At 47.2% G+C, this 13,582-nt stretch overlaps 2 protein-coding genes across 2 annotated transcripts; one reads left to right on the top strand and one right to left on the bottom strand.

Moving 5' to 3' along the window:
• Positions 1–989: 989 nt before the first annotated feature.
• LOC135820229 (uncharacterized) lies at positions 990–3,809 on the bottom strand. Its single transcript, XM_065333544.1, has one exon. The coding sequence runs from the start codon at positions 3,807–3,809 to the stop codon at positions 990–992; it is 2,820 nt and encodes a 939-aa protein (XP_065189616.1).
• Positions 3,810–11,933: 8,124 nt separating this feature from the next.
• On the top strand, positions 11,934–13,355 carry LOC135820228 (uncharacterized). The gene has a single exon (XM_065333543.1). The coding sequence runs from the start codon at positions 11,934–11,936 to the stop codon at positions 13,353–13,355; it is 1,422 nt and encodes a 473-aa protein (XP_065189615.1).
• The last annotated feature ends 227 nt before the right edge of the window (positions 13,356–13,582 follow it).

Here is a 13,582-nt window from a genome sequence, read left to right as displayed (position 1 = left end):
CGGCTACTCTCACCCGACAACAACTCTCACTAGTACAGTTTATACATGATATTGGAAAAGGAGAGATTAGCAAAATGGACACAAGCAACGCAAACTCGAACTAACTAGAAGAAGGAACAACACAACAAACTGAGCTGCAGTCGTACTTGTGCCAGCCGCCGCAACACACGGGATAGCATGCTACATATGCATGTGCAAACCTCTACACAACACATCTTGGCTACATGCGCAACCGCATAGATCTACGTAACAAAGACATCATGGCTAGATTACTATGCGAGTACAGAATACTAGTAGTAACAGTGCAGAGTGGCATCTACAGTCATGCATATCTATTCATTACAACCCCTCCCTCCAGACGCCACTGCTCACGGACAGTACCGAAGCGGGCGTTGCCGGATGGTGGGGGGACGCAGCGCATAGCGCGGGGTGGCATCGGCGGCGCCACAGTCTAGCTCGAGGGTGACATGGCCATCATCGCTGCCGTCGCCATCATTGTCGCCGCTGCAGGACTCATGGTGCGAACTGTTGGCATGCTCATCCGGAGACTCCGTAGTTAGCGGTGCTGGGTCTACTTTCAGTAAGTCCACGCTCACTACCTTCTCGCCGCCATCTGCATGCTGGATGACAACAGTCGACTGAGATATGATCTTCTGCACATGCCATCCAGTCTCGAATGGCGGGAAGAGCTTCTGGTGTCGGCCAGGGCGCCGGAACAATACCGCGTCACCAGGAGCATCTGGTGATCTGACGTTCTCAGCAGGCAGTGGAGGGCTCGATGCCGATAGCTCTGCTTCCACGATGTCGCGCACACGGGCAGCAGACTCGGTCAGCTTCTCTACCCACTCGCTGAGTAGGCGAGCATCTTCGTTGACTTCCACAACGATCGTGCGGGGTTCCCAGCCACATAGCGCAAGCATTGATGATACGGTCGTCGTTGAGTGCGGCCGCGTCCGGTAGTAGAACAGAAGGAGCTCCAACTCTGCCTGCTAGTCTGCTGTCTCGTCCAAGACCTTCCGCATGAGTGTGATGATGGTCCTGTTCATCCGCTCAACACAACCCTGCGACTGGGGGTGTCGGACTGCTCCCGTCTTCACTCGTACGCCGAACTGGATAAACAGTGCACGAACGACAGCATTCTGGAACTCAGTTCCGTTATCTAGCCGCACTTCGTCCGGTGGACCCCATTTGCAGCAGATGCTGGTCATCGCTCTCGCTACGCTCGCAGCGTCATGGCGTCGAAGAGGTACCACCTCGACCCACTTAGTGAAGACGTCCGTGCAAACGAGCACGCAGTGGAACCGTCCACTCCTCTCATGGCCGAGCTCCAGGGTGTCGACTTGAAGCACACTCCACGGTTGCCCGGGTATCTCCAGAGGAGCTTGCGGCACCGTCGCACCTCCACGGCTGTTGGCGGCGCTACATGCTTGACAATTTCGGCAGAAGTCTTGGCACCGGGCGTTCATGCTTGGAAAGTGACACATGCCGAGCAGCATCCCATACATGACCGTCCAGCTGGCGTGTCCAGACATTCGATGGGCTTCTTCCAGCACACGAGGCACTAGCGTCTCCGGGATTAACGGCACGGTGACCCTTCCGGCGGCAGGTAGTCTGAAGCTCCGCGACAGGATACCGTCGTCAATGACAAGTTGGTCCTGCACTTTCTCATATTCCTTCATGACGACTCGCTTGCCTTGTTGCACAGCCGACAGCACGGGCACCAGGTCGGGAGTCGCTCGCTGGGCCTCCCTGATTTCGTCTCGGGTGATAGCTCGCCCCGGCGCACCACCTTCAACTACGGCAGCAGTAACAGACACAGCTTCCGTTTCCGTCACGTCGGGCTTGCACGATTTGAGCCACGCCACCGGCACCCGCGTCAGCTCGTCGGCCGGATTCCGGTCGGTTGGCACCCATTCTACGGACACGCTGAGCCGGGCAGTCTTCAGGAGGTCGGCTACCACTTGCAAGCGTCTCTCGATCCATACCTTGTGAAGACCCCCGAGTCTCACGCGACGCACTTTGTCAGCGACCTGCTGAAGCCAAGCGAACACCGTCTTGGAATCCGTGACGAGCCGTACCGAACTCAGGCCCCACTCGGCAGCGAGAGAGAGCCCATGCACGCACGCGTCAAGCTCGGCGACGTTGATGTCCTCGGCATCTCGCAGCCACGTCCTGTCCTCGATGGTGTTGCCATTGTGCTGCAACGCAACGCCAGTTGCTATATCAGACACGTCGAAGAAGACGGCCCAATTGCCTTCCGACTTCGACGTCACCTGCCAATTCCCTCGTACCGGGTCCTCTTGCTGTAGTCGGTCGGCAACTTCCTCTGCACACTGCACGACCCTTTCCGGCACCGGCTCATCCCAAGTAGCAGCCACACTGGCCATCCTCTTCAGATACGAGCAGGCAGGTCGCAGCCAGCTGCCTACCGGGTAGTGGCTCGTTAAGCGGCCTGTCCACTGGAAAATGGCACGCTTCGTCAACGGGCGCTGAAATGCCAGATCCACGCCGTCGCGTCGCGACCAGTATGTGGCGTCACCTTCCACAGGCGTCGACAACTGCAGGCCTAGGACTCGAGCGGACGACAGCGGCTCCGCTGGCTTGGTTGGCAGCGAGTATCGTGCGAATTCCGCAACAACATCTTCACGCTCATCCGCCGGTGTCAGGACGTCATCGACGTAGTTATCGACTTCCGGCCACGGTTGTGTCACCCATCGTACGATCACGTCCATGAACTTTGGGGCAATGGATAGCCCAAAGCCCATCCTGGTCATTACGTACAATTTGCCGCGCCACACGACCACTTGGTATCGTAGAATAGCCGGGTCCACGTGCACCTGTAGGTAGGCCTTGCGCACATCGACTAGCTCGTACTGGCCTCCGACTTGCCTCCACTTCCGTATCTTCTCCGCACAAGCAGGAGCATCCATGCCTGGGTTGGACTTAGTCAGGTTGTTGAGGCCACGGTAGTCCAGGCAGGGGTGAACGGGAGTGGTGGATTTATGGGCCTGACTCTTCGCCAGTAGGGGGATGATAGCTGTAGGCGATCCGTGGGTGGCCTCGTCGTGCTCCACTAGCCAGCCTTTCTCCACCCAGGAATCCACTTCGTCGCAGAACTGGGTCTCCTGTTCAGCGGACAGGTTGGTGCGTGCATACTGGCCAATGCCTGATCCGATCGGATGCGACGGCTCCTGGCCATCCTTCCAACGCCACTGCAGGGTCCACTTCTTCAGTTCATCGTCCCAGTGCACCTGTCCATCGTCCGCAGCCAGGGTGACATCTTTGGCATCCCTGGTCACAGTCACATGGCGGAGGGGGTGGTCACTTGCCGGCGCAGCCGTTGCACTGACGCTGGGAATCCCCGGTCCGAAATTAGCCGAGTCGATCTCCCCGTCACTGCCATATCCGATGCTGACACCTCCGACACCAGCGATGACATCTGCACCGAGCAAGATGTCCGCACCGACCGCCGCTAGCGATCCGACGACGCATGCCTTTACGTGCACCCGTGGGAGAGACACCGGTCCGTCCATTCGCTGGAGCTGAAGGTCCGTCTCACCAAGGATTTTAACCGGCTTGCCGTCTACGGCTACTATGGATCTCGGCTTTCCGGGGTCATAATCGATGCCATAGGCTCGGAGGAACGATGCAGTTACCATAGTGTACGTTGCGCACGTGTCGATCGCGGACCGAGCTCGCGCCCAGCCGTTACGTACGCTAGCGCTGGACCGCACATCTAGGAATAGGCGCGGTAGCAATGCATGCGCTGCTTCAGCTACAGAGCACAGGCACGTTGCATCCTCGGACATCGTCGGGCGCACTGGAGCTGCATTTCCAACAGCCGAAGCTGCAGTTCCTGACTTGCTCTCTTGCCAGGTGTTACGCTCAGGGCAGTCTCGCTTTAGGTGCCCAACGCCGTCACAGAAATAGCACTGAGACAGTGTCTCCCTCGGGCGGGAATCCCGGTTCCAAGTGCCGCCGCGACCACCACCGAATCCACCGCCACGACCACCACGAGTCCACCGGCCGTGGCCGTGGATTCGGTGGTGGCCGTAGGGCCACCACCGAATCCACGGCCACGGCCCCAGCTCTGCCGTTTGGGGCAAAACCTCTTCATGTGACCTACTTCGCCACACAGGTAGCAGGCGTCAGAAGATGCAGTCTGTTGACCAGCCTGGGCTGGTGCAGTAACTGCCACTACCTCGCTCCTGCCACAGGCATCATCAGCATTGGCGCTGCGCAGAGCACGGACTACATCTAGACATCCTGACAAGGACAGCTCCTTGCCTGCCATGGTGAACCTCAACTCGCGGGCGTACTGGGATGACAGACCAGCGATCATCTGGTCTATCAGCAGTGCGTCCTTGTCATCATCAGCAGCATGACCCGCCAAAGTGTACAGCCTCTGTAGGTCAGCTACGTAGGCGTCAGGAGACTCGTCGATCCGGAGCTTCCTCTTCGTAAATGCGCTGTATGCTTGCGCCTTGGTCATGCAGAACGACTGTCTCAGTTTAGCCAGAACTTTGTCTTGTTTCTTCCTGTCGGCTGCATCCATCCTTGAGAACACAAGAAACGCGTTTTCCTCCAAAAGAATGGAAAATTCTTCATGCGTTTGGCTTCATCATTCCACGTCTGAATCTCAGCCAGTACTTCAAATTTCTCCCAAAACCGTTCGAAGTTCTCACCGCTTACGGTCCTCAGGAAGCTGTCCACCTTCAGAGACATAGCTTAGTCGGCCTACGACAGGGTCTTTCCACAAATTAAGAGAATAAACCACGTTCAGAGACTCCAAACTTCCCGGGTTTCGGCACCAGATGTTGTGGAACCCTCGTCCCCCGACGCACGGCTACTCTCACCCTACAACAACTCTCAATAGTACAGTTTATACATGATATTGGAAAAGGAGAGATTAGCAAAATGGACACAAGCAACGCAAACTCGAACTAACTAGAAGAAGGAACAACACAACAAACTGAGCTGCAGTCGTACTTGTGCCAGCCGCCGCAACACACGGGATAGCATGCTACATATGCATGTGCAAACCGCTACACAACACATCGGGGAACTTGGCTACATGCGCAACCGCATAGATCTACGTAACAAAGACATCATGGCTAGATTACTATGCGAGTACAGAATACTAGTAGTAACAGTGCAGAGTGGCATCTACAGTCATGCATACCTATTCATTACAACCCATTTGAGATTCCTGCTGTCGCTCGGTCGCGGAGGACAGGTCAAATCCGGTAACGTCCTGTGATTGTTCCATTACGATTAGTCACTCATCCACGAGTGCGAACAAATACACTACTAAAATAATTCAACTGAGACAGAGTTTCGATCGCGGAAACTACTACTTCACACGGATAAAAAACTGGGCCCGTGCAAACACTACAAGGTGCGGACACAAGGCACGGACACAGGTTCGTATCCTGTTCATTGCGCCATGATACGTTACTATTTATTCTTGAAGACTTGGGAACGGAAACAAAACATGTCATGAGAAAAAACAAGAGGAAAAAGAAGCACACTCAACTAATCCGTGTGTGTGCGTGCATGCAGTACAACTATGATGTAATGAATATAGATACACATCAAACGCCTTCCTCGAATACAAGTCCGGGGCAGGGGGCGATTGAAAAAATACAAGACCGTCTCGGATTAGAAGACCGGGCCTACTAAATGAGTCTTACGACTGCGCATGAGCGGGCGAGACGGCTTCCATTTTGTACAAAACTGCAACTACACGTGGCATGTGTGGCACATCTTCTGGTTTCTTGTGATTCCGCCATCACGCTCTGCCGGTCCTTGTAGCTTTTTCTTTCGACCATGGCCAGCAATATGCGAAAGAAGTACTCTTGTGACTTCAAAATTTCTGCTGTGGATTTGGCAAAGAGGACGAGTATCACCAGCGCAGCGGAGAAGCTCAAGGTGACTGGGGCTAAGATTCGGCAGTGGAAGAAAGATGAAACTTTGCTGAAAGAAGCTGCTGGCTCTGGGCTTTGCCCGCCGCCGGCGGTGCTGCAGGACTTTTGCCAGCACCCTCATGACGTAGCAGATGTGTGGCTTGATTATTAGTAGTATAGGGGGAGGGGGTTCTGGCTCACCTTCCAGGTGAGCCAAAATCGACTTTGTCGATCGGCCCGAAGGGCCTCCCTCCAAAGTCTCCCCCTCCCCCTATACTACTATACTAAAGGATATACACCCAAGTACTAATTTTACACCTCCAAGTACTAATTTTACAACTCCAACCACTGATCCCATGTTGGCTCAACCCCGTTCCAGAAAAGTGAGTCAACTTGCTGTCTCCGAGAAAATCGAAAGTGAGCCAACTTCAGCTTTTTCATTTACCCCATCTTGGCTCACTTCGAGGACTGATGTGGGGTCGGTTTCTGAGCCAACTTCGGGTGGTTCAGCTTTGGATGAGGATTCACCACCATCAATCGGTAACTCATACCTATTCCCCATCTCATCATCATCAACAATATTTTTCCCAACTTCTAGCTCTCGTGTTATCTTTTCAGCATACTCAACTGTTTCCTGTTTTAGTTTTGCTAAGGGATGGATCAATTCCGCATTTATCTTTTCATCATACTCAATTGCCCCCTGTTTTAGTTTTGCTAAGGGATGGTTCATTTCCTCATATATCTTTTCTTGTTTTTCATCAGCTTTTTTTGTAATAGGGGGTTTCCATCCTGAGTTGAGTGCTGCTCTCACCTCAGCAAGGGTTTCTTTTGTGGGTATGTAAGGCTTATTTTTCACCTGATCATCTTTACATGAGGTGGGTGGTTTCGTGAGTAAGAAGGTTCTCATCCTTCTTTCTATGATTTATTTTTTTATTTTTCTATGAAATCCAACAGCAGCAATGGGGATGAGAAGAAGAAGGAAAAGGAGGTATATCAAGTTGTTTGATTTTCCCGATGTATTTCCCGATGTTCCCGATGTTCCCGATGTTCCCGATGTAATTCCCGATGTATTTCCCGGTGTTCCCGATGTAATTCCCGATGTTCCCGATGTAATTCCCGATGGTGTCGGTGTAAATCCCGATGTTCCCGATGTAATTCCCGATGTAATTCCCGATGTTGTCGGTGTTGTCGGTGTAAATCCCGATGTTCCCGATGTAATTCCCGATGTTGTCGGTGTTGTCGGTGTAAATCCCGATGTTCCCGATGTAATTCCCGATGTAATTCCCGATGTTGTCGGTGTTGTCGGTGGTATCGGTGTTGTCGGTGGTATCGGTGTTGTCGGTGGTGTCGGTGTTGTCGGTGGTACAGATGCTGCTGGTACATTAATAGGTGGACTAAGATGTGTAAGCGGAACACAAATCCAGAATGAATTTTCTTCCCAACATTTGTTTATTACCAACCCATTCACTCTGACACAATGAGCTAGAAAAGCAATTCCTATCAAGATCATAAATTTGTTCATTCTTACTCTATCATAAACCGTTTTCTTTCTCCCCATCAGACTATACTAGTTACATCAAAGGTTGAAGGTGATTTTGGTAGATTGATCGTACCAAGCACATCTGGTAATGGCATCGGATTAAAATCTAACCTAGGCTGATGTTGTAAATTTCTTGGATCATTTTCAGGGTCAACACTCATCGAACAGCTGGAACGTTTTATGAGATATACAACAGCACCAACTATAGGAATAACAATCAGAGATAAAAGATAAAGATTGGGGTCTGTCAAATGAGGGTTATCCCCGTTTACTGGTTTCGTCTGATCGTAAGGGGGTTGTGTAGTGATATGGTCTGTTGGTGGTGATGTTTCACTAGGGATGTCAACCGGAGTTGGTCTTTCACTTTGGATGACAGTAGGAGGTTTCGTTGTCAAGCAGAGTCCATCCTTATCCCACGGATCAAGAATACAACCAAGAGTAAATGGTAGCATGGTCAACAGTATTAACAAATGAGGTATTTCCATTTTTTTATCTACATATAGTTAAGATTTTCAGTACTCATGATAAACCAGCTCCCATTCATCAATGAGATTGTATCCACTCACAGTTGGTAATGTCAATGTGTTGTTGATGAAGGTCAGATATGCCGTTGTTATATCATGTTCAGTAATGTATCGGATTACCGCTTTTTCTCCCAACACATCTCGATATGATAGATGAAAACGTCTTCTGCTACCACTTGTTTCTTGACCGACTATGAAGAGATCCTCAATGACAATCAGTTTGTTGGTTGGACTTTTGTAAATAGGAAAGACATGAAGTGTGGCTTCTGGTGGAGTGGTTGATGAGCTTGGGATGATATTCTTCAATTTTTTGACTTTCACCTTTCCATCCTTTCTGTCAACATACTCCTTTGTTGTTGCTGAGTCATCCTCTGTTGAGTCTCGGAGATTGATGATGTGTTTCAACCCCATGTTAAGATTTCCTTTCATCTGGTTGAGCCCACTAGTCCAGAGAGTCCGACTTTGTGTTGTGTTGAGATATTCTGATGTTACCACAGATGTACTTCTTGATGGTTGCTTCACATTTACAATTTCCATTCCACCCATGTCAAGATTTCCTTTCATTTTCAGTGTGCCACTCACCTTCAGTCGTGTTTCATCATCATCAACATGCTTCCTCAATGAAGTATCCACTTTTCCTATCTCACTTGTAACCCACCCAGTTGGTGCCGCACAAGTGGTACTTATTCCATCATAACCAAGAAAGCAGATGCTATGATAGTTCATGTCAATATGTCCCTCCACATCTCCACCAGCTTTATCCAGCTTTTCTTCACTGATGACAAATAACTCCCTTTTTTTGGCATAGGAATCAAGATTGATCGAATTAGCTTCCAAGGCTGTTCCAAATTTTGAACTCATCTTCCTTATCTATCTATATATTCCTTCTTGAGAGTGTTGGAACAATAAAAATGATCCTTTATAGGTATAAACCATGGAAATGATCAACTTTGATGAGCACAAGGAGAAACCAACAAAGCATCACTACTTGCTTCCTGATTGTCACTACATGATGATTGGACAAACGGGATGTGGGAAGACAAACACCCTGTGTAATATGCTTCTACAATCATGGTTGAACTGTGATAAGGTCATTCTTTACACAATAAATCCTCAACAACCAAAATATCAACTTCTTGATGGGTTTTACAATGGAATATCTCCTGGTAAACTTATCATTGAACAACCAGACAAGGTTTGTCCAGTGGAGGATCTCGATGATCAGGAAAATAAGGTGATAGTTTTTGATGACATCAAGATTGACAAAAAGCACATGACAAAAGTGATGGAATACTTCAGTCTTTCTCGGAACAAGAAATGTAACTGTATATATCTTTGTCAATCATACTACGATGTACCGAAATATATCCGGAGAAATACCAAGTGCTTCCTGTTGTACAAGGGCTTAGACAACAGAGATGTCCAATGTCTAGCACATGATCACTCCAAAAATCTTAAGAAAACCGAGTTTGCGGAGGCTTATGAAATGGCAACAGAGAAACCACATTCATTTTTCATGCTTGATAAAACAGCAACATATCAGCCAGAGATGTATCGATGTGGATTCGATAGGTTCTTGGAGAAGTGAGAAGAAAAAAAAGGTATTGGTAGATAAGCATGCCACATTTTACTCAAGTAGAAAATCCTGAACATCGGAAGGAAGTCATTGACACCTTTCTCAAAAATCGAGAAATTCTCAAGCAACGTCAACTGGAAAAAAGGATCGGCAAGCAACAGCAGGAGGAGTTTGTTGAAGAGTTCCAAAAACCTGTTGTTAAAAATTTAACCAAACAAAGTGAGGAATACGATAAACGGCAGGATGCGCTCCTTGGACAACTTCAGACTAACCAAGCAGCAATCACATCAGCCCTCCATCAAATTCCATCTGTGGTGGGTTCATTCATCAAACCCATCCGAAGTAGCACTCCAGAACCATTGGATGGTAGAACTTCTTCTTTCATTACTGAGACTTATAAATCATTCAACCAGGATGATATTGACCTCATCAATGAGTATAAGGGGAGCAATCATCCATTATTACCAGCAGGAGAGATCAAAGAAGGTGAGGACTTGAAAGAAATGAGGAATATTCTTGGAAGAATAAGGGGGGCACAAAATCGACCTAACTCATCAAGTGATAAAGATGGAAACAAGAAACTTGTGATAAATTCCATAGACAAGGTGAGGGAATGGATAGACTTCATGATCAATGCTAACAGTAGAATACTGAAACCAGTACAAGTTACGAAAGCAGACCAAGCAACTCAAACATCACCACAGTCCACTAAGAAAAAGAGAAGACACAGAAGGAAAGGTATCAATCCAAAAAGTCCAGAACTCTCAAGTCCAGTTCCAGATCAAGCAACTCAATCATCATCACAGTCCACTAATTCATTTATACCGTTTACTAGATCAGAAGGAGAATCGTACAATGATGTATACGTCTCAGGCAGACCTTTTGAAGTTGACGGTTCATCACCAGATTTCCCAGAAGGATATATATACTCCGAGATGGACATGGACCATACCCCCTTGAAAGGTAGTGGAATCAGATTTTACAAATCACATGATGAGTTAGTAAAACGACTGAGTTTACTTTGCGCTTCCCGAGAAGCAGGAAATACATCAAAGAAAGTCATTAACGAACTAGTTGAGATCTTGGACCGTTTGTTGAATGATAAAGTGATAAAAAAGAGTGAATACAAGAAGATCTATAAATCTTATGTATAGATAGAACCATGGAAACCATTCTATTTTTTGACAGTCACAGTTCACAAATCACAGGGACAAGTCAAAACTTTCAAGCATCTTTCAACCCTCCATTACTACTTGATGAAAAGAAGACCTATGAAATTGCTCTGATCAATTCTACCATCTGGTATAGTTGGTTCAACATCAACACCACAAACAACCAAATTCGGATTTTTGATGGGAAAGCCTGGAAAACTCATGTCATTCCAAGAGGTGCTTACAACTTGACTGACATCAATCGATATATCCAGAGAAAAATCGAAAATGAGGATGGGATAACGATTGAGCCAAACTTCAACACTCTACACAGTGAAATTTACCTCAAACATGGATACAAGGTTGACTTTGACATCCCATCATCACTTGCTCCTGTGCTCGGATTTTCCAAGAAACTGATTGATACAACTTCTACATCTGACTTCATTGTGAATATCACTGACACTCACAACATCCTCATTCACTGTAGCTTGGTAAGTGAGGCATATCTCAATGGTAGAACTGGTGATGTCATTTACTCCTTTTCACCGGATAAACCTCCTGGATTCCAACTCAACATCCAACCGAATGAGAAGACGTTTTTACCATTGACGAAAACTGACAGAATATCAGATGTAATAATGAGGATAACTGATCAAGATGGAAAGGAACTGAACCTCAACAATGAAAGAACCACGTTCAGTCTTCATCTCCGGGAAAGAAAATAAGACTAGATAGATGACATCATGTTCTTGAAACGAAACCAGCTTACCAGACAAAAGGTTATCGGCGGAAGTCTTCTTGGAAATCTGTACAACAAAGCCAAAGGTGTACTATACAACACCAGCAAAATATTAGCACCAAAGGTCAAATCCATAGGAAAAATGACAGCTCAGAAAGCTTTGGAAGCAGCAAAAGAGCAGATCACTCCAGACATGGTCTTTGATTTGGCAAAAGATCTTGCTAAGGGTGACAGAAAAGCAGTAAAAATGAAAGTAAAGAAAGAGGCAAAACAGCTTGCTACTACTATTGGTAAAGACAAAGCTATCAATCCACATGTTAGAGATACCATCAATCAATTATCAAACAACAAGGACATCAAACGAGTTTTGTTGGATAAGAGTAAAGAGCTTCTCCAAGATAATCAGAGAGCTATCCTATCAAACATCATTGCTGGTTCAGGAATGAAGAGGTTGTAGAAAAAAAAGAAAAAGAAAAAATATATAGGTAGAAACTATGGCCTCTTACACAAGTCCACATTTCGATCTTTTCACAGACCCGCCAAAGGATGAATCAACAACTGAGTATGAGTATAGAGAATATCTACCCAGGAACAGCAATGACATGAATAAAGATCAGCATATCATAGAAACCAAGGATCTTGATGAGTACCTCCTTCCTCACAAAGCACTGCTTGAGGTTCGTGGGCGTCTCGTCAAAGCAGCAGATGGCTCCAATTATGATCCTGATGATATCATCACTCTTTCCAACAACGGATGGTCACTCTTCAAGACTGTTGAGTATCAACTTGACAACAATATGGTAGAGAGAGTTGATAGTCATGTTCCACAAGCTTCTACCATTCTCAATCTGGTCCAGTTTAGTGATGATTATGGGAGAAGTTCTGCTACCAACATGCTCTGGTACAAGGACACAGGAATCGGAGGAGCATCTCCTAATGAGTTCAGTGCTATCGCTGATATGGTGACAACAACCAATATCCCAAACGCAACACAACTTACTGGAGCAAATTTCAGACAACATTTTCAGACAGCAGATCTGAAGAATCCTGCTTACAATACCGGATTCAGAGCCCGACAACTCATCACGACTGGAAATAAGGATACAACCATGTTGCTTCCTTTATCATCACTGTTGGGTTTTTGTAAAGATATTGATACGGTATTCATGGGAGTCAAGCATACACTCAATCTTACTAGAGAATCAGCAGCCAACTACATTCACAGAGTAAATGGTGTTGATCCAGGAAGGTTTGACATCAAACATCTTTCTTTGTGGATACCAAAGGTGAGACCATCACTCCAACTAGCTAGTAAGATCGAAAGTAAGTTGGTTAAGTCCACCCTCCGAGATCTGTACTTCGAGCAAGTCCGGGTTTATAGAAATCAGTATGGATCAACGGAGACAAACCCATCCTGGAGAGTGACTACTCACAGCAATGAGGAACTCCCAACTCATATCTTCTTTGCCATCCAAGCAGCCAATCGGAGTGGGAATCAAGAACAGAACAACCAGGTTTTCGACAATGCTGACCTCAGAAGCTTATCTGTGTACATCAACAGCGATAGATTCCCAGAACGTGATTTGGAAATGAATTTCAGTCCAGCTACTCGGAATTATACAAGAGCATACATGCTTTTCCAAGAAGCCATCCAAAAATATGCTGACACAGACAGTGGAAGTCAGGTAAGTGTGGAGGATTTTGCCTCTTTGTACACCATCATTCATGTAGATGTGAGTAAGCATAAGGAGAAGCTGAGGAACAGCTCTGCTGATATCGAACTTCGATGGAGACTTGGAAAACCGTTTGAGTTTCCCACTGGTACAGCTGCTTCTTACCAAACCATCTGTTTGATTCTCTCCGAACGTCATCTCAAACTCAATGGTATGAATGGCAAAATGAGTGTTGTGGTGTAAGAAAAAAGATAATAGTAGATAGGAACCATGAATGAGTTGGAAAAGGACATTGAGATTTTATTAACAAAGGAACTAACACAGAAGAAAGGTGGTAGTATCGGTTCTGTGATCGGAAGATTGGTTGGGAAGATATCTCCACTTGTGATCAAGCATGCTCCCAACATCCTTGGTACACTTGGACTGGCTGGTATTTCTGGTGCTATTTCTGGAAGCACACACAGAGCCAC

The sequence above is a fragment of the Sycon ciliatum genome, chromosome 6, assembly GCF_964019385.1.
Source record: "Sycon ciliatum chromosome 6, ocSycCili1.1, whole genome shotgun sequence".
In the NCBI taxonomy this organism is placed as follows: Eukaryota; Metazoa; Porifera; class Calcarea; order Leucosolenida; family Sycettidae; genus Sycon; species Sycon ciliatum.
The sequence above is the reverse complement of the archived record's forward strand: the minus strand, read 5'-3'. Positions and strand labels throughout refer to the sequence as shown.